General features: G+C 39.6%; 1 protein-coding gene across 1 annotated transcript in view; it reads left to right on the forward strand.

Moving 5' to 3' along the window:
• The window catches only part of LOC126164502 (probable Rho GTPase-activating protein CG5521), a 289,412-nt gene that overhangs the window by 134,108 nt on the left and 129,963 nt on the right, over positions 1 to 25,341 (forward strand). Inside the window, exons 23-25 of the mRNA XM_049920250.1 lie at positions 1,085 to 1,216; positions 17,694 to 17,819; positions 18,600 to 18,767. Of these exons, the coding sequence (XP_049776207.1) occupies positions 1,085 to 1,216; positions 17,694 to 17,819; positions 18,600 to 18,767 (426 nt within the window). The remainder of the gene's footprint in view (positions 1 to 1,084; positions 1,217 to 17,693; positions 17,820 to 18,599; positions 18,768 to 25,341) is intronic.

Genomic DNA, 25,341 nt, shown 5'->3' on the forward strand with positions numbered 1-25,341 from the left:
TTGTATCCCTAAAAAAGAAATGAGGCAATGCAGTCATTAAGGCAGTCCATTTACATTTGAGAGAAGTAAGGTCCGAATCCTTGTCTGAACGTCCAGACATTGAGTTTCTGTAATCTATGTATTTATATAATAAATGGATGTATGAATGTATTTCTTCATAAACCACTGGGCCAATTTCAACCAAACTTAGTTCATATCCCACTTGTTGTTGGAAAAGGATCACTATGGGGGTAAGAAACTCCTGCCTTCCTTAGGGATGGAGATGTGTTGGAATGGAGTGATATAGGAGATGGACAGAGAGAGGGGAGGGGGGAGGAGGAGGAGGAGGAGATGTACATAGAAGTGAGGAGAGGAAGGGAAAGGTTTAGGAGACAGGTGAAAGATGAGAGGGGTAGTGGGCATGCCGAGAATGGACAATGGTCGTGGGCATGTGTGAGGAGGCAGATTGAAGTAATATGTGTGTAAGTTATCGTTCCCACTCTTAGAGATGGGGATGAGAAGGGGGTGACCAAAAAAGTCCTAAAATAATCAGTTGATATTTCATTCCTGTATTTTGTTGTCTTGGAATGCTTTAAAATTATGAACTGCAATTTGTCTATTATTTGTGATGCTCAGTGTGTCAACTGGGTTGTGAGAATTTGGCAATACATTTGTCAATGCATGCACAGAGCAAAGAGCATACCGCTTGTCTGAATATACAGATACTTTTCAACATCCTCTGTGGTGTCAGATGGTATAAAACAGCAAAAGCATCAGACGTGTGTGTGAAATATGTGATATAGAAGCCACTAGTAAAAAGCTAGTTTCCTTGTATAGATTAAGGCAAATACCACAATTATGTTTCCTTTTCAGATGGACACAATTGATTTCCTTCTGCCTCCTTTCTGATCTGAGCTTCCATTCTGTCTCTAATAACCCCATTGTTGACAGACCGTTGACCCTCTACCCTTTATCTCTTCTTATTTTCCTGATTTCAAAAGGCACCCTCTCCAGTTGTGTACTATTAATTGGTTTTTCAATATTTTATTGTAACAATTAATAAGTATATGTGAAATTATACTTAAGCGTGTCTCTTTCTGTGCAGGCTGTTGTCAACACAATAGTGCAATATTGTGGACCTCGTTTCTTTTCATTGATGTTACCAGGCTATTCACTGCTAATGTATGACTTCATTCATGCAGCCAATACTGTTTTATCTTCGAATGATATAGCAACAGTAAGTATTTTTACATATATATATATAGGTATGTACCCACTGTATTTCTCATATTGCTGTACTGAGAGATTATTAAAAAGCAGTTTTGAGAAGATGTGGAATCATTAGGACAGAAATGTGAAACATCTGTATAACTATGTAATTATTAAAATAAACAGCAACTCCTGATCATTTGTCAGTTTAAAATAAATGCACACTAACCATAACAACTCACCAAATGATAGAGGCATTAAGTCAATGACATGTGAGGAGGGGGGGTGGCGGCGGCTTCATGTCCATGTGCACATGCTTGCTTGCACATAGCTACTGTGTATCAGCTGAGTACACTGTGCCAGGGCTGCAGCTGTGCACCTTGACTGGGTTGGGTAATTGTGTTGCGTGTTGGGTGGAGTGTGGGCAAGGGGAGGAAAGAGGCAGGGTCCAAAGGGAAGAGTTGGGGAAGAGTAGCTAAAATCTAAGATGGAGACATCAGGTGCATAGGTTAGGAATGTTGGAGGGAAAGGCAGCAATTTCATGAGGTAAGAAGGCCACATGAACACGAGTGCTGGTACTGGTGAGTTTGTGTAGCACACAGTGACAATGATATGGATGAGTGGATTTGGACAGGAGAAAGGTGGGAGGGGGTGACAGAACAGAGGCCAGGAGGACAATATGCCCAATTTCAGTGGCTGCTTCACAACCCGTGCCATCTGGATCATTCCCATCTCTGGACTACGTACATGAAAGTTGTCCTTGCAACATATCCCCCCCCCACTTCAGTTCTAAATACTCTGTTTCATTCTCCATCCCTATTCTGCTTGTGTGTCAGATGAATTCACTGGTACTCATTTCACATTCTTATTTTGTCCACCTCCTGCCTAGCCTGTCCCTCCCACATTTGTAACATGTACACCTGCTGTCTCCCAGCTGTCAGCCGCATTCTCTCAATCCTCTACCCCACTCCCTGTCTCCTTTCTTCCCTTGCCCACTCCACTCAACACAGTCCCTCATCTCAGTGTGTGTGCTCTGGTTCAGAAAGGGATTCATCCAAAAACTAGCAAAGTTTTCTGTCTTGTCTACGTGCCTTTTGATGAGTCGACACCTATACTATTTGGTGAGTTGTTTCCTTTCCTCCTGAATTGTTACTTTGTACCAGAACTTCCCATTACCAAATTTAAAATAAGTTTTATGTGATTAGCAGATGTTCAGATACAATAGAGACAGTTTTATAAAATTATGATGAGGGAAGTGGAGTAGCAGTTGAAGATAATTTCAGCTACAAATAGGAGGAGTTGATAATATTTCAGTTTTGTTTCAGTTATTTATCTCTTTTTCTTTTCCATGGAACCTGCTCTCCACTTCAGAGTTAGAGTTCTGAGAGATTATTGTAATCAGTTGTGTGTATATTCATTTGGACACATCGGAGTAAAGTTTATGTTAGTGGTCAAGGTGATTTTAGGAAAGGTTTATTTGAGCAGCTTGTCATCAGTCAACATTGGTGTGAGGAAAAGCCTCTGTTCTCAGATAATATAAGGAAAACAGCTCTCACATTGTCGTTTACACCTCAGAAGTTAGCCTAATTCAAGCTCTTATGCAGACATTGATAAGTCTTTAATGTGCTCACATTTAGCTTTGAATTCATCTGGTCAGTGTTGGCGTTATGATGTTTCAACAGCTTGGAATATGACACATGAGTCTGAGGTGACACTACTCGGAAAGTCACTTGACTGCTAATGATTGTAAGGTCATAGCATATTTTGTACTGCACCATTCTTGTAGCTTCAATCACAATGTAATTGTTGCTCTTAATAAGTGTGAATACTGGCTGTAATTTTGGTAAAGATATCCATTCATCATGCAATGGAGACATTGAGTGGTATATATGCACATGAACAGCAACTGGAACATTATAACTCGGCTTATAAACTTTGGTTCTTCTTCAGAGCAAGCCATTATACTTACAACTTGCACAACGTACTGAAAGATTTGGATTGAGGCAGTCAGAAAGCTGCAGTATTTCTTGGTTTCTAAAAAGCATTTGTCTCAGTCCCTCACCTGCGCTTATTGTCAAACGTTCAATCATATGGGTATCAACTGAAATTTGCAACTGGATTAAGGACTTTTTGGTGGGAAGGACATAGCATGTTATCTTGGATGGAGAGTCATTGTCAGATGTAGACGTAACTTCAGATGTGCCCAAGGGAAGTGTGTTGGGACCCTTGTTGTTGATGTTGTACATTAATGACCTTACGGACAATATTAACAACAACCTCAGACTTTCTGCAGATGATGGAGTTATCTATAATGAAGTACTGTCTGAAAGAAGCTGCAAAAATATTGTCAGGTCTTGATAAGATTGCAATGGTGCAAAGATTGGCAACTTGCCTTAAATGTTCAAAAACGTAAAATTGCACTCTTCCCAAAATGAAAAAAGATAGTATACTATCACTGTAATATCAATGCGTCACAGTTAGAATCAGCCAGCTCATGCAAATAACTAGGTGTAACAGTTTGTAAGGATGTGAAATAGGATGATCACATAGGCTCCATTGTGGGTCAAGCAGGTGGTAGACTTTGATTTATTGGTAGAATCCTGGGGGAGTGCGATCAGTTTACAAAGGTGATTGCTTACTAAACACTTGAGTGACCAGTTCTAGAATATTACTGAAGTGTGTGGGACCCATACCAGATAAGGCTAACAGGGGATATTGAACATATACAGAGTAGCCAGAACGAATGGTCGCAGGTTTGTTTGACCCATGGGAGAGCATTCCTGAGATGCTGAAGGAACTGAACTGGCAGACTCTTGAAGATAGATGTAAAATAGTTAAGAAGGCTAGAAGAGAGCAGACACGCAGTTATTAGCATCTTAGTTAGACACTGATCTGGTATCACTTAGTTCCAGCAAGATGGATGTAAACGAATCATGGGCAAAGTTTAAGCAGATTTTAAATCTTGGTCTGGAGAACTGTGTGTTTAGTAAGTGGATTAAGACTGGAAAGACCTACCATGGTTTAATAACCAGATGTGAAATTTTTGAAGAAGCAGAGGCTGTTGCACTCTCGGTTCAAAAGAGGATGCGCAAATGATGATAAGCAAAGGTCATTTTTCCTACCGCCATGAACCATGGACCTTGCCGTTGGTGGGGAGGCTTGCGTGCCTCAGCGGTACATATGGCCGTACCGTAGGTGCAACCACAACGGAGGGGTATCTTTTGAGAGGCCAGACAAATGTGTGGTTCCTGAAGAGGGGCAGCAGCCTTTTCAGTAGTTGCAGGGGCAACAGTCTGGATGATTGACTGATCTGGTCTTGCAACACTAACCAAAACGGCCTTGCTGTGCTGGTACTGCGAACGGCTGAAAGCAAGGGGAAACTACAGCCGTAATTTTTCCAAAGGGCATGCAGCTTTACTGTATGGTTAAATGATGATGGCATCCTCTTGGGTAAAATATTCCAGAGGTAAAATAGTCCCCTATTTGGATCTCCAGGCGGGGACTACTCAAGAGGACGTCGTTATCAGGAGAAAGAAAACTGGCGTTCTACGGATCGGAGCGTTGAATGTCAGATCCCTTAATCGGGCAGGTAGGTTAGAAAATTTAAAAAGGGAAATGGATAGGTTAAAGTTAGATATAGTGGGACTTAGTGAAGTTCGGTGGCAGGAGGAACAAGACTTTTGGTCAGGTGAATAAAGGGTTATAAATACAAAATCAAATAGGGGTAATGCAGGAGTAGGTTTAATAATGAATAAAAAAATAGGAGCGCGGGTAAGCTACTACAAACAGCATAGTGAACACATTATTGTGGCCAAGATAGACATGAAGCCCATGCCTCCTACAGTAGTACAAGTTTATATGCCAACTAGCTCTGCAGATGATGAAGAAATTGATGAAATGTATGATGAGATAAAAGAAATTATTCAGGTAGTGAAGGGAGATGAAAATTTAATAGTCATGGGTGACTGGAATTTGAGAGTAGGAAAAGGGAGAGAAGGAAACATAGTGGGTGAATATGAATATGGATTGGGGGAGAGAAATGAAAGAGAAAGCCGTCTGGTAGAATTTTGCACAGAGCATAACTTCATCATAGTTAACACTTGGCTCGAGAATCATAAAAGAAGGTTGTATACATGGAAGAATCCTGGAGATACTAGAAGGTATCAGATAGATTATATAATGGTAAGACAGAGATTTAGGAACCAGGTTTTAAATTGTAAGACATTTCCAGGGGCAGATGTGGACTCTGACCACAATCTATTGGTTATGAACTGTAGATTAAAACTGAAGAAACTGCAAAAAGGTGGGAATTTAAGGAGATGGGACCTGGATAAACTGACTAAACCAGCGGTTGTACAGAGTTTCAGGGAGAGCATAAGGGAAAAATTGACAGACATGGGGGAAAGAAATACAATAGAAGAGGAATGGGTAGCTCTGAGGGATGAAGTAGTGAAGGCAGCAGAGGGTCAAGTAGGTAAAAAGACGAGGGCTAGTAGAAATCCTTGGATAACAGAAGAAATATTGAATTTAATTGATGAAAGGAGAAAATATAAAAATGCAGTAAATGAAGCAGGCAAAAAAGAATACAAACGTCTCAAAAATGAGATCCACTGGAAGTGCAAAATGGCTAAGCATGGATGGCTAGAGGACAAATGTAAGGATGTAGAGGGTTGTCTCACTAGGTGTAAGATAGATACTGCCTACAGGAAAATTAAAGAGACCTTTGGAGAAAGGAGAACCACTTGTATGAATATCAAGAGCTCAGATGGAAACCCAGTTCTAAGCAAAGAAAGGAAAGCAGAAACATGGAAGGAGTATATAGAGGGTCTATACAAGGGTGATGTACTTGTGGACAATATTATGGAAATGGAAGAGGATGTAGATGAAGATGAAATGGGAGATATGATACTGTGTGAAGAGTTTGACAGAGCACTGAAAGACCTGAGTCGAAACAAGGACCCAGGAGTAGACAACATTCCATTAGAACTACTGACGGCCTTGGGAGAGCCAGTCCTGACAAAACTCTACCATCTGGTGAGCAAGATGTATGAGACAGGCAAAATACCCTCAGACTTCAAGAAGAATATAATAATTCCAATCCCAAAGAAAGCAGGTGTTGACAGATGTGAAAATTACCGAACTATCAGTTTAATAAGTCACAGCTGCAAAATACTAACGCAAATTCTTTACAGACGAATGAAAAAACTGGTAGAAGCCGACCTCGGCAAAGATCAGTTTGGATTCCGCAGAAATGTTGGAACACGTGAGGCAATACTGACCTTACGACTTATCTTAGAAGAAAGATTAAGGAAAGGCAAACCTACATTTCTAGCATTTGTAGACTTAGAGAAAGCTTAGGACAATGTTGAGTGGAATACTCTCTTTCAAATTCTGAACGTGCCAGGGGTAAAATACAGGAAGCGAAAGGCTATTTATAATTTGTACAGAAACCAAATGACAATTATAAGAGTCGAGGGACATGAAAGGGAAGCAGCAGTTGGGAAGGGAGTGAGACAGGGTTGTAGCCTGTCCCCGAAGTTATTCAATCTGTATATTGAGCAAGCAGTAAAGGAAACAAAACAAAAATTCCGAGCAGGTATTAAAATCCATGGAGAAGAAATAAAAACGTTGAGGCTCGCCGATGACATTGTAATTCTGTCAGAGACAGCAAAGGACTTGGAAGAGCAGTTGAATGGAATGGACAGTGTCATGAAAGGAGGATATAAGATGAACATCAACAAAAGCAAAACGAGGATAATGGAATGTAGTCTAATTAAGTCGGGTGATGCTGAGGGAATTAGATTATGAAATGAGACACTTAAAGTAGTAAAGGAGTTTTGCTATTTGGGGAGCAAAATAACTGATGATGGTCGAAGTAGAGAGGATATAAAATGTAGACTGGCAGTGGCAAGGAAAGCGTTTCCTTGAGAGAAATTTGTTAACATCGGGTATAGATTTAAGTGTCAGGAAGTCGTTTCTGAAAGTATTTGTATGGAGTGGAGCCATGTATGGAAGTGAAACATGGACGATAAATAGTTTGGACAAGAAGAGAAACAGAAGCTTTCGAAATGTGGCGCTACAGAAGATCGCTGAAAATTTGATGGGTAGATCACATAACTAATGAGGAGGTATTGAATAGGATTGGGGAAAAGAGGAGTTTGTGGCACAACTTGACAAGAAGAAGGGACCGGTTGGTAGGACATGTTCTGAGGCATCAAGGGATCACAAATTTAGCATTGGAGGGCAGTGTGGAGGGTGAAAATCGTAGAGGGAGACCAATAGACGAATACACTAAGCAGATTCAGAAGGATGTAGGTTGCAGTAAGTACTGGGAGATGAAGAAGCTTGCACAGGATAGAGTAGCATGGAGAGCTGCATCAAACCAGTCTCAGGACTGAAGACAACAACAGTTGTGATTTGTGCATCTGTGAAAAGGTCTATGTGTGAAATATACAATTACTGCCACCGTCATATCTAAACAGAAGATCTGGCAGGGAACCTGAGAAAATGCTGGTCCTTTGTAAAATTGCTAAGTGGGTCTATGGCTTCCATACAGTCACTTGTTGACCAGTCTGAATGGCAGTTGAAGATAGCAAAATGAAAGCCAAAGTTTTAAATTTCACGTTCAGGCAGTATAATCGTAGAAACATATTGTGGTTGACCATCGAATAGATTCCCATACAGACAACATAGTAATGAGCGTACTTGGTGTAGAGAAACAACTGAAGGAGTTCAAAACGAATAATTCAACACGTCCAGATGGAATTCCAGTTTAGTGTTTCAAAGAGTACTCAATGACATTGGCCTCTTACTTGGCTGGGATTTATTGCGATGGTATTTTGTTTAGATAACAGTAAGTTACACACGTCAACAAGTGCTTTGTTTTTATAAGTACTTGTGCCCTTTCATCATGGTGGATGAAAGAGAGACTAGGATTATTTACCATAAATGCGCGGACGTCTTGTCTGACGTTCCAGACGACTTGGCCGATTAGACATAAAAAAAAATGAAAGTGAAGCAGAATCGTAGGAAGAGAGTGAAATACGTCCAAGAAGAATTCGGTGAACGGTACGGTTGCCAACTGATTTGGCTGAATCAGAGGAAGAAGACAGTGCACAGTGGTCTGACTTTGATTTACCGAGGACCAATAATAAATTTGAAAGATCCCCGGGTCGACGATATCGTACAATTATATATTGGGACAGAGCTATTTGAATATATTAGCAACAAAACCAACAAGTACTACAGTCAAAATTACAATAGAAGGAAACTGGATTTTAAAAATGCCATATTTGTCAATGTTATGGGACCCGAACTTGGAAAATGATTTGGGCTTGCTGTCCTTATGGGAACTGTAAAAAAAAAAAGCAAGGAGCGATGATTATTGGTCAACGAATCCATTGATAGACACACTGATATTTCACAAAATGATGTCTCGCAACCGATTCAGACAAATATTATCATTTTTACATTTTTCCGACAGCAACAATAAACCAGATAATGCCGACAGGCTTGTCAAAGTGCAATCTGTAATTGATTATTTTTCCAAAAAGTTTAAAGAAACGTTTAATCCAAGTCAAAACATCTCAATTGATGAAGGAATGATACCGTGGCATGGATGGTTAAATTTTAAAGTTTACAATCCATCAAAAATTACAAAATACGGCACAATCATTAGGATGCTGTGTGATTAGAGTATGGGATACATTTCCTCATTCAAGATATATTCCAGCGCTGGACAACGTTTAGCTAAAACAGTGATGGAACTATTGACACCTTCTGATAGAAAGTGGCATCACATCTGCATGGATAATTATTATAACAGTGTAGAACTTGCAGAGAAGTTACTTGAAAAGAAAATTTGAGTTTGTGGAACGATACGGCAAAATAAAGGATTTCTGGAAAATTAAAGTGAGCAAAAGTTAATGTGTTTGAAGCTGGTCATCAACGGAAAGGTAGCAAGCGGTCGGTGACTAGCCAAGTAATCCGACTTAGTGCTGCCGGCGCCAATCAAATAAATTTGTACGAGATGTGTGGAGGGCAAAGTGTTAAGTTATAGAATGCAGTATGTTGTCCTCTATGGCAAGTGTTCATCAGAGGCGAAGGAATCGTAAGGAGTGACCCAGGGATGTGTGAGAGGACCACTGTTATTTTCTATGTACATAAATGATTTGGCAGACAGGGCATGCAGCAATGTATTGTTGTTTGGTGATGATACTGTGGTAAACAGTAATGTGTGAAAGTTCAGTTACTGTTGCAATATACAAGATGACTTACACAAACTTTTTAGTAGTTGTGATGAATGGCAGCTAACTCTAAATGTTAAAAAATGCAAGTTCATGTGGATGAGTAGGAAGAACAAACTGATAATGTTCGGATACAGTATCACTAGTGTCCCTGCTTGACACAGCCAAGCCATTTAAATATCTGGGTATAACATTGCAAAGCGATATGGAATGGAACGAGTATGTGAGGACTGTGATAGGAAAATTGACTGATCGACTTCCGTTTACTGAGAGAATTGTAGGAAAGTGTGGTTCATCTGTAAAGGAGGCTGGATATAGGAGGTCAGTGTGACCTATTCTTGAGTACTGCTCGAGTGTTAAGATCCATACCATGTCGGATTAAAGGAAGACATCAAAACAATTCAGAGGCGGGGTACTAAGTTTGTTACTGATAGCTTCAAACAACATGCAAGTGTTATGGAGACGCCGAGGAAGCTTAAATGGGAATCCCTCGAGAGAAGGCAATATCCTTTTTGAGGAACACTATTGAGAAAATTTAGAGAACTGGCATTTGAAGCTAACTGCAGAAAGATTCTGTTGCTTCCAACGTAGGTTGCGCGTATGGACAAGATATGAGAAATTGGGGCTCATACAGGGGCATATAGGTAGTCATTTTTCCCTTGTTCGTTTGTGAGTGGAACAGGAAAAGAAGTAACTTGTAGTGGTACAGGGTGCCTTCTACCATGTGCTATAAAGTGAGTTGTAGAGTATCAATGTAATAAAGATATTCCAAGAAAGTCTGCTAACAGAACTTCAAGAACTGTAGGAATATATTACAATCCCTACATATCACTCACATAGGGATTGTGAGGACAAGATTAGAATAATTACAGTCTGCACGGAGGCATTAAGGCAATCATTCTTAACTACACTCCTTATGTGAATGGAACAGGAAGAAATCCTATTAAATGGTAAAATAGGACGTACCCTCTTCCATGCAGTTCACAATGGTTTTGCAGAGTATGACTGTAAATGTAGATGTAGCTGTCATGTCACAGCAGCCTGGATGAGGGCATTCATAAGATGAGCTGTCATGGTATTGTCCTGATTATGGGCACTACATTAAGGAGCTTCCTTTACTGATTCCATTGTCTGAATTCCACAATGGATATTCCAGTATCATACATATAAGTGAATACCACCTGGATATTTTTAAAGTCATTACAACAGAGCGGGTCATCATTACAGAATCTCTGTTTATTTGATCTTACATGTTTTTATTGACTCATTTTGCACATGTTAACACCCAGTTTCTGGGGCAGTGCAGCTACTCGTGTTCTAATAAATTTACTCCATAATGGTTTTTGTTGTTTATAATAAAAATAAGTTACAGCAACACTGTAATTTACACTATCACAACGCAAAACAGTTTTCACATGGATTTTCACCGTCCCCCTGGTGGGCTTGAGAATGGAGTTGTGTGCTCTTGTGAAAATATATTCAACAAGTTTCTGTCCAATATGAAGCAAGAAACTGGGAATCCATACCTATTCAAAATAAAATTAAAAACAAAAAATTGAAAACTCTGCTCAATAGCCACTCATCCTACACATTATTCGAGTATCTAGATTCAGTAATTGAAGAGTTCTATTAGCTACACGGTAGCAGTATTTATTGTAAAGTTGCATGACATGTCGTAATATACTGTACACATTGCTCAGTTTTTTCATTGATTTAGTTGTGTATTTTCTGTAAAAAAATTCTAGTAATCAAGTAAATATTAAGCTACCCACAGCAGATAAACAACAGTATTATAGCGCAACTGAGGAGGCGGCAGCTTCTTTCAAAGTAGCAGCTTTCTTTCTAATTTACTCGATTTAATTAAGATGATCTGTGAATAGCATTAATTAGTATATGATAGTTTTTTATTAATACAGTATACAGATTAAGTTCCCGTAATTTCCTTGTCTTTTACTAATGTTTACCAGGACTGTTTTCACATCCCTGAATGTTTCCCTTTTTGATGGGCTGTACTGCAAATCAAGAGTGGATAAATAAACTTTTGAATTCCATAGACAGTAGAATCACTGAAGACAAGAACTCGCTGTAGAAAAAGGGCACTATGTGCCTGTTAACTGCTCAGTTCTTCCGCTATACAATGAGTTGTTGTCTTCAGTTTTTCCATAATTCATATTCCACACAGGATTTACCATTTTCATATAAATGCCGCAATGAAATGGAATCTCAAGATATAATCTGTTCAGAAGCTACAGAAAAACAAAAGAGCTTTAGTTCTTGGTTAAAGTGTCTGCTCTAAACATATCAAAATGTGAATTATTCACGTAGAGCCTAACACTTTCTACTATTGTCTCGTGAATTGCTATGGAGAATTCTTACCATTTTCAAATGTGTTAATCCCAAGGTCAATCAGGTGGCATATAATTTTAAACTTGACTCAATAAAAGTCATATCTGAAACCCACAGCAGGATGGTTTCTCAATTAGGAATGAAAGGTTTTGGCAGTGAAAGCACAATACAGGTGGTAATATCCCACTTGGATACATTTGAGTGTTATGACTTAGTGCTAGTCCTTGGACTGTACCAAGAAGATATTTTACCTCCAAACAATCTGTCAGTCTGATGCTCTCAGGATATTTTTTTTTACCTTAATTATTTTCATGTTCGGACACCTTGCTTGAATTCCTTTATGCTGAGGACTTATTATGCAGTACCATGAATTCTTGCTGTTTCACTTCATCACATGTTGCAGAGGGCTAAGGGCTGGAAGAGAGTTTTTAGTATTCAAGCTGCAAAATGACATAACCACTTTTTAAATAACTCTTCGGTATTTTGTTACTCTTATGTAACAATTACAATGTTGGGTGAACAGATCTTTAATTAATCAGTACACCATCTCCAAAGAGAGCCTTAGAGCAGAACAGAATAGAGTAATGTTTCTCTTGAGCTTCTAACAACTGTTTTCAGGGCAATGTCATTGTTGGCAGCACCTCTTGTTCTGTGCCTTCCAAACTATCACCAAGCCATGACACGAAAATGTAAGCAACACCACCAAAGCAGGTGGGGATTCATGATCACGGTCACACTTTGCCAATGTCCTGTGCTCATGCTTATATATATAGGGAAACATTCCACATGGAAAAAAATATATCCAAGAGCAAAGATGCTGTAACTTACCAAACGAAAGTGTTGGTATGTGTTGCTTCATCTGGAAAGAGGGAAGGAGAGGGAAAGACGAAAGGATGTGGGTTTTACGGGAGAGGGTATGGAGTCATTCCAATCCCAGGAGCGGAAAGACCTACCTTACATACTTTGGCATTTACGTATGTCTGCCTGTGTCTGTATATGTGTGGATGGATATGTGTGTGTGTGTGTGTGTGTGTGTGTGTGTGTGTGTGTGTGTGTGCTTGCGTGTGCGCGCGCTCGCGCGAGTGAGTGTCTACCTGACCTTTTTTCCCCCTAAGGTAAGTCTTTCCGCTCCCGGGATTGGAATGACTCCTTACCCTCTCCCGTAAAACCCACATCCTTTCGTCTTTCCCTCTCCTTCCCTCTTTCCTGATGAAGCAACCGTAGGTTGCAAAAGCTTGAAATTTGTGTGTGTGTGTTTGTATGTTTATTGTCTCTATCAACATACGAACTCTTTCGTTTGATAAGTTACCGCACACACACACATATCCATCCGCATATACACAGACACAAGCAGACATTTGTAAATTTTTACAAATGTCTGCTTGTGTTTGTGTATATGCGGATGGATATGTGTGTGTGTGTGTGTGCGCGAGTGTATACCTGTCCTTTTTTCCCCCTAAGGTAAGTCTTTCCGCTCCCGGGATTGGAATGACTCCTTACCCTCTCCCTTAAAACCCAAATCCTTTTGTATTTCCCTCTCCTTCCCTCTTTCCTGACGAGGCAACCGTTGGTTGCGAAAGCTAGAATTTTGTGTGTATGTTTGTGTTTGTTTGTGTGTCTATCGACCTGCCAGCGCTTTTGTTTGGGTAAGTCTCATCATCTTTAAACATTCCACGTAGGAAAAATATACCTAAAAACAAAGATGATGTGACTTACCAAATGAAAGTGCTGGCAGGTCGACAGACACACAAACGAACACAAACATACACACAAAATTCAAGCTTTCGCAACAAACTGTTGCCTCATCAGGAAAGAGGGAAGGAGAGGGAAAGACGAAAGGATGTGGGTTTTAAGGGAGAGGGTAAGGAGTCATTCCAGTCCCGGGGGAGCGGAAAGACTTATCTTAGGGGGGGAAAAGGGACGGGTATACGCTCGCACACACACACATATCCATCCACACATATATGACGTGTGGATGGATATGTGTGTGTGTGTGTGTGTGTGCGCGAGTGTATACCCGTGTCTGCTTGTGCCTGTATATGTGTGGATGGATATGTGTGTGTGTGCGAGTGTATACCCGTGTCTGCTTGTGCCTGTATATGTGTGGATGGATATGTATGTGTGTGCGAGTGTATACCTGTCCTTTTTTCCCCCTAAGGTAAATCTTTCCGCTCCCGGGATTGAAATGACTCCTTACCCTCTCCCTTAAAACCCAAATCCTTTCGTCTTTCCCTCTCCTTCCCTCTTTCCTGACGAGGCAACCGTTGGTTGCGAAAGCTAGAATTTTGTGTGTATGTTTGTGTTTGTTTGTGTGTCATCGACCTGCCAGCGCTTTTGTTTGGTAAGTCTCATCATCTTTCTTTTTAGATATATCATTTCTGTGCAAATGTCAAATCAAAGCCTCTACAGTGAGATGTTGTCTACCTACAGACTATGTTATCAACATTTTTACACAAAAATCTTTTATTAGCTTGTGAAAGAGAAGTGTACCATGTTATGGATGAAAACAACACACTAAACATTTACATTGACAGTCATATTATCCAAACCACTGTGAAGTGCATGGCAGAGGGTACTTTTCATTGTATCTGTTATTAGAGCTTCTTCTCATTCCATTCACATATGAAGCATGAGAAGAGTGTCTGTTCAGATGCCTCTTTGCAAGCTGTAATTAATCTAATCATGTACTCACAGTCACTGCAGGAGTGGTACATAGTGGGTTTAATATATTCCAAGATTCGTCATTTGAAGCTGATTCTTGAAATGTTTATAATTAAGCCTTCTAGGAGCATTTTGCTTCTATCTTAAAATTTCTGCCAGCTCAGTTTCTTCAGCATATCTGTGACCCTCTCCTAAGGGTCTTGCAAACCTGTGAACATTTGTGCTGCCCTTCTCTGTATGCATCCAATATCCCTGTAGGTCCTATTTGGCACAGGTCCCACAAACGTAAACAGTATTCTAGGTTGGTTCACATTAGTTATTTGTAAGCTATCTCCTTTGTTGACTGCTTCCATTTCCCTGGTATTTACCAATGAACTGAAGTCTGCTGGCTGCTTTACCTGCTATTGAGCCTATGTGAATGTCTTGTTTCATATCACTACAAATTGTTAAACCTAAGTATTTCTACATGTTGACTAAATTCCAGTTGTGAGTTGTTGATAATGTAGTCATATAATAGCACTTTTTTTTTTGTTGCTTGTGAAGTGCAAAATTTTACATTTCTGAACGTTTAAAGTAAGTTACCAATCTTTGCACCACTCTGAAATTTTATGAAGATCTGACTGCATGTTTGTGCAGCTTCTTTCAGACAGTACTTCAGTATAGATAACTGCATCTTCTACAAAAATTCTGCGGTTACTATTAATATTTTCTGCAGACATTAAGACAGCATTAATAGCAAGGGCACCAGCACACTATCCTGGGGCACACTCTTAGTTAGTGATGCATCTCATGATGACACTCCATCCTTAACAAGAAATATCGATCCCTTCACAAATTTTTCTTGATACCCCATAAGATTGTACTTCCGATAATAAGTGCTGATGTGATTTTTTGAGTGAAATGCTTTCAAGCAGTCAAGACATGCTCCATTTAACTGACTGTCTTGATTATCAACTTTCAGGACATCATTTGAGCAGAGTGCAAGTTGGGTTTCATATGATTAATGTTCTCAGAATCCATGCAAATTGACATGGAGGAGGTCATTCTGTCTGAGATCTCTCATTATGTTTTCAGTCAGAATATTTTCTAAGATTCTGTGATAAATGGATGTGAAGGATATTAGACGGTAGTTTTGTGGGTCACTTACGCTACTCCTCTAGTAGACGTGTGTGACTGGTGCTCACTTCCAACTGCCAGGCATGGTTTTTGTGGTACAAGGAGGACTGCGCTCCAGTGTATTCGGCCACCGCAGCCACCACTCTTGTCGATATGTTTTGTGGGTCAGGTATGCCCTCACTTTACCTCAGAAGACGTTTATCTATAGAAGAATCACTGAGATATCTATCGCGAAGCCTTCTGCAGCTACCACAATGTGTCTGGGAACTGTACATTTCACTATGGGTTGCGCAGGTCGTGTAGACAGCACTGCAGTTGCAGACTCCTATTTGTGTCTGTGTGGTCACATGTTCACGTGACGCTATGTAGGTACTCTTCTGCGGATATCTACTCAAGTCAGTGCCCCACCCATCAAGAACCAGTTATGCTCTGGTCTCCAAGAGACCAACTGCTGCCATGAATCTCTGATAAGGATCCAACATCTGCCGTTGCCCACCTAGGTGTCGTCTTGCCCTCGTCATGAGCCCTGTATGGTGCTGCACTTCTGTCAGCCACTTACAAGGGCACTGCTTTGCAGTATTTGTGTGCGATTGCCCATGGGCTTATCACCTCATAGGACCTAATCATTACGGCACCTTGCAGCCACTCATCAGTGGTCTGCTTATAAGCTCCTAGTCTCATGGGACTGTGTTGTTGCTTGTCCTTCCCGCTCCATGCCAAGTCAACATCTATACACTTTGTCCAAATGTGCACCTGTTAGACAATGTCAAGGACCGACTTTTCTGTTATCAAGTTGTGTGGACAGTAGTTCTCAGAAGTTTACATAGTTTAGTCATGTTGGTGAATAGTTGTTGAGAGTGTATCTCAGCACTAACAGTCATACAACTCGGATAAAGGGCACTTAAAGTTTTGTGTTTGAGGGCCCTGTAGTTGATAAAAGTTAAAAGGTGGGGTAACTCAACCACAAATTTGGTACAGAATGTGATAGTGATTGCATTGGAACTTGAAACTTTATTCAGTGTTAGCGATCTCAGCTGTTTCTCAACATCACTGACGCTAATATCTATATCGCTTATCTTAGCAGTGGTTCAAGAATTAAATCGAGATGATACACCTGGATTTTCCTTTGTAAAGGGACATTTGAAAATGGAGTTCAACTGTTCTGGATGTTCTTTGATTCCCTCAATTTCAGTTCTTGTTTTGCCTGTGAGTAACTGGACATACCCCTGAGCGCCTTTACATATGACCAGAATGTATTTGGTTTGTGAAAAATCCTTTAATAATGCTTTCCTACGGTAGTCATTGAAGGCTTCGTGCATGGCCTTCAGGATTGTTTAACATGTTTCATTTATCATGTCATTATCTGTAGCCCTGTACTTTGTTGTATACCTGTTATGCAATAGTCTCTTTTTCCAGGAGTTTCTTTACAATGACTGTATGCCATGTAGGGCGCTGTTCATCATGAACAGTTGTACTAGGGGCATACCTATCAAGTGCATGGTCACATAGGTCACCTAAACCTGAGTCACAATTCTTCTACATACTTCTTTCTTCTACACATTACTTTCCTCTACGTGCTCCTCGCTGCAGCAAAATGTTTGGAATTACTTATCGAAATACAAAACTATCTCCTGTATCAAATATACCCATCCAAAGGCCAAAGAAGTATCGTACCAATTGTGGGGGTTATTTGTATGAAATGGTAGAGAAATCGCCACCTCAGAATTCACTGAGGATATACTCTCATTTTATCATGCAATTAGCTGAATATGGCAATCTATTTATGATGTCAGAGTTCTTTCTGAATTTGGGAAAAGCGTAGGTGGATAAAGGAAGGGCATGGGGCAATTGTGTATCATGAACCAGTTTTTGAATTGTGCAGTAGGTCACCTTCTGTCCTTGTAATACTACCTTTTATGTTAGCAAGGGAAGATTATCTGAATTTAGTTTTATGGTAATTTAAAATATTTTATGTTATATTAATGCATGTCAAGTTCCCTGATAAGCTGATTCCTTATAAATAGTTCAAAAAGAGTTCTTGTACTGTGATCTTATGGCTCTCTACATGAAAGTACTTCAGTGTTTTAGTTGTTGTGTCATACTGTTCTAAAACATGGTGTACTTCCATCATCACAGGCTCCTCGGACTGAGGCAGCTTCCATATTGGGCACTCTGCTTTGCTTGTCCAGCACCTTCCCAGAACTACCAGTACTTCAGCCCACAATAAAGGAGTTCAGTGTGAGATCCTGTGTCGATGCCAAGGTTGGTAGATTTGCTTTGCCTGACAGTACAGTACTATTGTTTTCTCTAACAATATCAATCAAAACAGGAGTCCTTCCTGTGCACTGTCTCTTTAGTTTAAAAATGATATTTAGAAATAAGCAGGAAAATTCACATTTTAGTAAAAAATTTTAAAGTATTCAGAGTAATCAGCAGTTTCTAATTTTGTGTGCCTCTCCTATTGTCAGCTTTCTGTTGGCAGTTTGAGCTTTCAGTCTGCCTTGCCCAGTGAAGAACAGTAATGAAACGGTGTACGTGAAGCCCATGTTATTTTGTTGTGCTAGACAGTAGTCTTCATTTGCTGATGAAAATTTAACATAGGTATGGTAAGATCTAGAAATATCTTCCTGTTGTGTTGGAAAAAACGGATATTTTTATATGAACACTTAATAGAAACTTCCTATTTTGTGAGAAACTGAAATATTTCTGGATTTTGTGCAGGGTTGTATCTAATGTATTGTTAGTAATATAAAGGACACAGTCAGATGGAATTGATTCTTTTTGCTGAGAGAGAGAGAGAGAGAAAGAGAGAGAGAGAGAGAGAGAGAGAGAGAGAGAGAGAGAGAGAGAGAGAAAGGGAGGGAGGGGGGCAAGAAGAGGAGGATTAGGAAGGCAGCAGTACTCTCCTTTATGGCAGTCGCTGTACATCTGGAGTTACAAGGAATGGAAAAATAACACATTTACATTAAATTTTTAGTTCATTCTGTAAGTTGTCATTAATATGAGCACTGTGTGCCATTTGTCATTTTCTTTTCTTTGCAGGATCACATTGTGCCTATTTTACTAAGATGTGGGAAAAGAGAACCAACAGGTTTGGCTCGTTGCATTGCTCTTTCAAGCTTGGGCATTTATGCGTATCAAGAATTGAGCCATGGCACATGTCATCCTCGCATAAAAGATGCAGTCAATGTGTTGTTGCTTGCATTAAGGGTAAGTGCTGTGTGTTCGTGCAGATGTGCATTAGGAACCATGTTGTTTCCTCTATTGTGCTTTCATAGGAGCAGTTTTTTGCATGTCACCAACATTTTTAATTTTTTTTATGTAGCAGTAAAAAAGAAGTACTGAATTTGGTGTTAGCAGCCCTTTGTTCCATTAAATTTGCATGTTTCGGCATGTGCTTTATTAAATGTCTCATTTAGTAGAATTACAAAAAAATTAGGACAATATACAAAAAGTGGAAGAAAAATAGCAGCTGTCAGGCAGCTGTGTGACAGTTGTTCTGTCACTGGCATATATCTCCCTTAGGGAGCACGGGAACAAGATGGGAGACAGAGGGGCAAGCACAGAGACATATACAGTCATTTTTCCTAGCATGCAATACATCAACGGTATAGGCCAATAAATTGTAATATGGATCTTCAGTACTCTCCTTTACACACTGTACAGTGGCCCACAAAGTATTTTGCTTATTCAGTTTGCAAAGGTCTTTATTAATGGGAAGTGTCCCATCCACAAGCTCCACGAATGTATCTCCCATTCCATATCTCTTGCCACCCCCCTCCCCCCCCCACCCCCTCCCCCACCCCCATTCTGCACAGGTGTTTATGGTCCTCCAATGCATCCTACAATCTGCATTCAATGAACTGCAATCTCCTGGGCCTGAAACATCTATTAGTCCCTGTCCTGCATTTGTATCTTTTCAATTTGTGTTTCATTTCTCCCGTTCTTTTAATATTGTGTTCTGCCCTCCTCTTGGATTCAGAGATTCATTATTTACAATTTCTGCCTTGTTTTATTTACTTATTGTTATTTATTATTTTGATCTGTTTTATGATTCGATGGAGGTTTTCTTTCAAGCACCTTCCTTTCCTTGGTTTCTGCTCATTGTCCGTCTCTGTTTTCTGTGTGTAAAATTTCCTTGGCCTTCATTCATCTTTGCAAGTCGTGTCTGCATTCTTCTGCCCTTGTCCTGATCTCTTTCCACTCTCATTGCAAATTTTAACGTTGTTAGCATTACACCTCCCCCCCCCCCCCCCCCCTCCCCCCAACCACATTTAAGTGCCTCGCAGAGGGCTCATCGAACCACCTTCACTATTCTCTATTATTCCAATATTTTATAGCGTGTGGAAAGAACAAACACTTATATTGTTCCGTACGAGCTCTGATTTCCCTTATTTTATTGTGGTGATCGTTTTCCCTATGTAGGTCGGTGTAAACAAAATATATTTGCATTTGGAGGAGGAAGTTGGTGATTGGAATTGGAATTTCGTGAGAAGATTCCGTCGCAACGAAAAATGCCTTTCTTTTAATGATGTCCAGCCCAAATCCTGTATCATTTCTGTGACACTCTCTCCGATATTTCACAGTAATATAAAACATGCTGCCCTTCTTTGAACTTTTTTGACTTACCCTGTCAGTCCTATCTGGTATGGATCCCACACCGCGCAGCAGTATTCTAAAAGAGGACGGACAAGCGTAGTGTAGGGAGTCTCCTTAGTAGATCTGTTAACATTTTCTAAGTGTCCTGCTAATAAAACACAGTCTTTGGTTAGCCTTCCCCACAACATTTTCTGTGTGTTCCTTCCAATTTAAGTTGTTTGTAATTGTAATACCTAGGTATTTAGCTGAATTTACAGCTTTTAGAGTAGACTGATTTATCATATAACCGAAGTTTAACGAGTTTGTTTTAGCACTCATGTGGATGACCTCACACTTTTCGTTATTTAGGGTCAACTGCCAATTTTTGCACCATTCTGATATCTTTTCTAAATCGTTTTCCAACTTCACAACTTTCCCTCTCCCTTCAGCCTCAACTGTCAATTGTTCCAATGCTTAATATATTGCCATGAGCAGCTAAACTTCATGAAGGGGTGTCCATGCACTACACTGAATTGCATTAAGAGCAGATGTTGGCAGTGCCTCTGTGTCAAAATTACAGGTAGCCAGTGGGAGGAGTGTGTGTGTGTGTGTGTGTGTGTGTGTGTGTGTGTAAAAAAAATTGTCAACTTGATTCATCTTCATGCCACTCTGAATTAAGAGGTTTTTTCCGGATGATCTTTTCTTCGCAGTCTGCTTTTCCTGCATATTGATGTTTCTGTTGTTGATATGGGTACCGTATTTACTCGAATCTAAGCCGCACTTTTTTTCCGGTTTTTGTAATCCAAAAAACCGCCTGCGGCTTAGAATCGAGTGCAAAGCAAGCGGAAGTTCTGAAAAATGTTGGTAGGTGCTGCCACAACTAACTTCTCCCGTCGAATATATGTAGCGCTATACAGGCATGCTTTGTAGGCACAAAGATAAATACTGGCGCCAAAACCTCTGCGTCAGTAAATAATTTTTTTTAAAAAAAGTGTGGAAGACGAGCTTTTTTTCTCCGCCCTGAGTTTCGACCACTGCATTTTCATACATTATCCAACGAAGTAAGTATAAAGTCCGTATTGTTCATCTTCGAATGTAGCAGAATTTCAATGTACTACGAAAATCTGACTGGCAAGACTGTTGGGATGTTTGTCAATATGGCCAACTCTACGTTCTAAATTTTTTCCTACCTGTGAGAAGAGATGGTTGCTAATAGGAACCTGATGAAATGTGAATCACATGCAGTATTCTCTTCACCATAAGAAAGAATGTGAATATAAACATTTTGCCATGTATTCCTTCGTGTTTGCTGCTATCTCATTTAATTCCTGTCTGCCTAATAAACTACGAAACTAGAGTGAGACAACAGCAAACGCGGAAGAATGTACATATCCTGTCATGTTTATATTCGTATTATTCTTATACCTAATAGTGATACAGTCAGAAATGAAGCACGGCAAGATGACTCTAATTTCTGTGCAGAATTTGATGTACTAAAGAAGCGGCCGCAAAGATTTTCAAACGGAGAAAAATTTTCGCCTAACTCTCGTTCAGAACATGTTCTATCATACGCAGTCTATTATTTGGTTCTTGTTAAACATTATCAAAGAAAGCAGCAGTGTAAGTAACAACAAATAGCAGTCTTTTGCCATTGTTTTGCTAATGAGACGATTACTCTCTCTCTCTCTCTCTCTCTCTCTCTCTCTCTCTCTCTCTTTTTTTTTTTAATTGTAAGCGGCAGTAGCGATCACAAAAGCAAGCCATGCCGCGAGCGGCGACAGGCCGTAAACACACACTATCAGAATGCGACAAACAATACGTGACATAGTACAGTAATGCATTTTCAGCTTAGAGTGACGTAGACATCTACAACAAAGAAAACGGCACTTATCAGATCAAAGCAAAATAAGCAATCGATTCAAACCAGACGAAGCAAGTGAAAAAGGAAGGGACCCGTATAACTACGGACGGAGTGCCTGATGCATAGCAATGGCTACCTGGTGAAGCTTAACTGCTAAGCTTACGACTCGAACCAAACTACTGTAGCTGTATCGTTATTCATTCAACCTAAATTGTGTCTTATATTACAATGGACCAACTTTGTTTCAATTTGGAGGTGCGGCGTAAAACTTTTCTCTCCCCTTGAATTTCGAGTCTCAAATTTCACGTGCGGCTTAGATTCGGGAAATTTTTTTTTTCTTTTATTTCGAGTCTCATTTTTCAGGTGCGGCTTAGATTCGAGTGCGGCTTAGATTCGAGTAAATACGGTAAATATAGACAAGTAGTAAGAAAAACTGCTTTTATAAATTTGTAGAGTTATTAGAGTAGATAAAAAGAAACACTGTCACGCAAATGTCACAGATGCACTGTTTATCCTCTAGCAGTTCTTGAAGGGTGTGACGCTGGAATTCCCTTGCCTATGTGCACAGTTCAGGAGCCACAATAGGCATACCTGGGAGTTTGAAACCCTAAGGCAATGTTTTTGTTCCAGTATCAAAGAGATTTACCATAATTTTGTAGGGTGGTATTGTTCATAACCATCTGATTTAATCATGTCTTCTGCCTAACATGCTCGTTGGAGAAAATTACTGTATGTTTCTGAGTGAAGTGTTACTGGAAATGTTGGAGAATGTCCCACTAACAGTTGGGAGATGATTATGGTTCCAGCATGAAGAGACCCCACCACACTAAGTTGTTGATTCTGGAGAACATTTAGACAATGTTTGCCCCAGTTGTTCGATAGGAGAGTTGGGCCAGTACTGTGGCCACATTGTTATCTCAATGTTACTTTTACAAACTTCTCGTTGTGGAGGCAAGTAAAGTGTCTGGTGTAAAACTCCCAATAGACACTCCAGAAGACTGGTGAAGCTAGAGCCATTATTCATGAAACACATGATTGTTTTGAGTGCGTTAGACAATAATTAGTATGCAGATGCCAGTTGTGCATTAATGTAAATGGACATCATTTTCAGGGACATCTCTAAAACAGTATACACCATACGGCAGTTTGAACACCATCTCTGAACATCAGTAGTGTCAAGGAAACAGTGCACCTGTGACATTTGTGTCACATTAAAGTGTTACTTTTTACTTCCTCTAAACATTCTAAAATTTTATATACGTACAGCACATTTGCATGTTTTGTGGTGAAATGATGTTATTTCATCTCAAACTTGAATCTTGGTTGTGTGATGATATAATGATGCAAGTTACTCATGTTGTGTGGGTGGCCCTTTCTTCATTTCCTACATTTCATGTTTGCAGTAATTTATTTGATTAATATACCCAGTACTTCTGCACTGTCTGTATTGAAATGTTATTAATAATTTCATCTCTGAAGCAGAATGTGTGTTGTCATGCCAAACTGGTCTGTAGTGTAGCCCAAGGCTTAGGTTAGAGTGGAAGGTGATAATTTGGGTGGGAGTTAGCAAAACCAATAAATGTGAAAGTGAAATCTCGGTTGAGGTGATATTGCACTGTAGCACTTGGTATTTTAAGTTTGTTATATTAAATAGTTAATACGTTCTGCCTTTATAACTTACAATCTGTGCTTGTGATCGGCATTACCAACTTACACTTCAAAGTTAAGGGTGTGAACTGCACCTTGTGAAGTTTTACTGCAGTCAGCATCATTTATATATATATTTGGTATCCACGCTCTGGAGAAAAAGTTTGAAAGCTCAAGGCCATCTCCACTTCCCAGATTTCATCATCAGACGTAATAATATAATGTGACAGTCAACTTAAATTTTGAGCTGCATCAAAAAGTCTTCAGCAAAGGCAACTTCACTTTTACTGGTACTCTTGTCTTTAAAGCACGGGGCACTTTGAACTGTCTTCTACCCACATATATTTCCGTCTACCTTTTCATATATTTTTCTTTATTTGAATTATCTGTTATACTCTCTGGCATCAGTCACCATACTTTGCATTGTTTTGCCCTTATTTCTCAGCTAATTTCCCTATCATATCTCTATTTGTAGGCACTACTCAAAATGGCTCAAATGGCTCTGAGCACTATGGGACTTAACGTCTCAGGTCATCAGTCCCCTAGAACTTAGATCTACTTAAACCTAACTAACCTAATGACATCACACACATCCATGCCCAAGGCAGGATTCGAACCTGCAACTGTAGCGGTCGCGCGGTTCCAGACTGAAGCGCCTAGAACTGCTCGGCCACCAGCGGCCGGCCGTAGGCACTACTCATTCCTTTTCTTTACCAATATTTCAATCTTTGTACACTAGGGTGACACACACACACACACACACACACACACAATGCTGCATTTTTCTTGTGCTGCAGCCCAGATAAGATGTTTTCTGATCTTTGTGAAGCGTATAATGACTGGAATAAAATATCCACTCCTTTGAAACCATTTGGGTGCAAATAATTTACATGTATTCTAAATGATAACTCAGATACAAATTAGTGCAAGATCCACATAGTCAATGCAGTTGTTGTTAATCTCCAGTCGCTGTTCCTTTATATGTGAATTTTGTGGTTGATTAGTTAATTCTGTCTTCTACATCTAAAGACAAGCTCACATAGTTAGCTTCTATGTTTACGTGATATTCAGATAATAAGTAAGTGCATGGTATTGTAGCATATAAAAACTAACATAAAGAAGGAATGGGCATGTTGTAAAATTAGCTTCTGTGGCTAGATAAAATGTTTTGTATTGGCAATTTTCATCATCGGTTATTTCCATGCATTTATTTGGTATATTTGTTTTTCTATCTTGTATTTTGTTGACTGTGTTTCTCAGGTGAATTTAAAGGTATACTTGGTAACCTGGTAATGTTTAGTGCAGTTCTCTGTGCTTTTAACCGGAAACATTACTGTAAATGTTTATAATTGTTCTGTTTCATACATGTTGCTGTCAGTTTTGGGGAATTGCTTTTTTTTTTTTCTCTCTATGTGGAAACATTTTGATGAAAGGTATAAAATATTACTGGAGATTTTGTTTTTCTTTGGTTCTCTAGAAAATTATGTGGTTTTTGGGTTTTTCAAATCTAATTTGGTTGATGTCATGCATATACTTATGGTGTAAAAATACTACTTTGTTCATTGATAGTGTTCAGTGTGTACATATGTTTACAAATCCAGATGTGTTTTTTAGTTTCCGATCCAGCAAAGTTGTTCTCAGCCTGGCCTCTCGATCAAATTGGCTGCATGCCAGGTAGTAAAATATGTGTGTTTTAAA

Source organism: Schistocerca cancellata, chromosome 1, assembly GCF_023864275.1.
Source record: "Schistocerca cancellata isolate TAMUIC-IGC-003103 chromosome 1, iqSchCanc2.1, whole genome shotgun sequence".
In the NCBI taxonomy this organism is placed as follows: domain Eukaryota; kingdom Metazoa; phylum Arthropoda; class Insecta; order Orthoptera; family Acrididae; genus Schistocerca; species Schistocerca cancellata.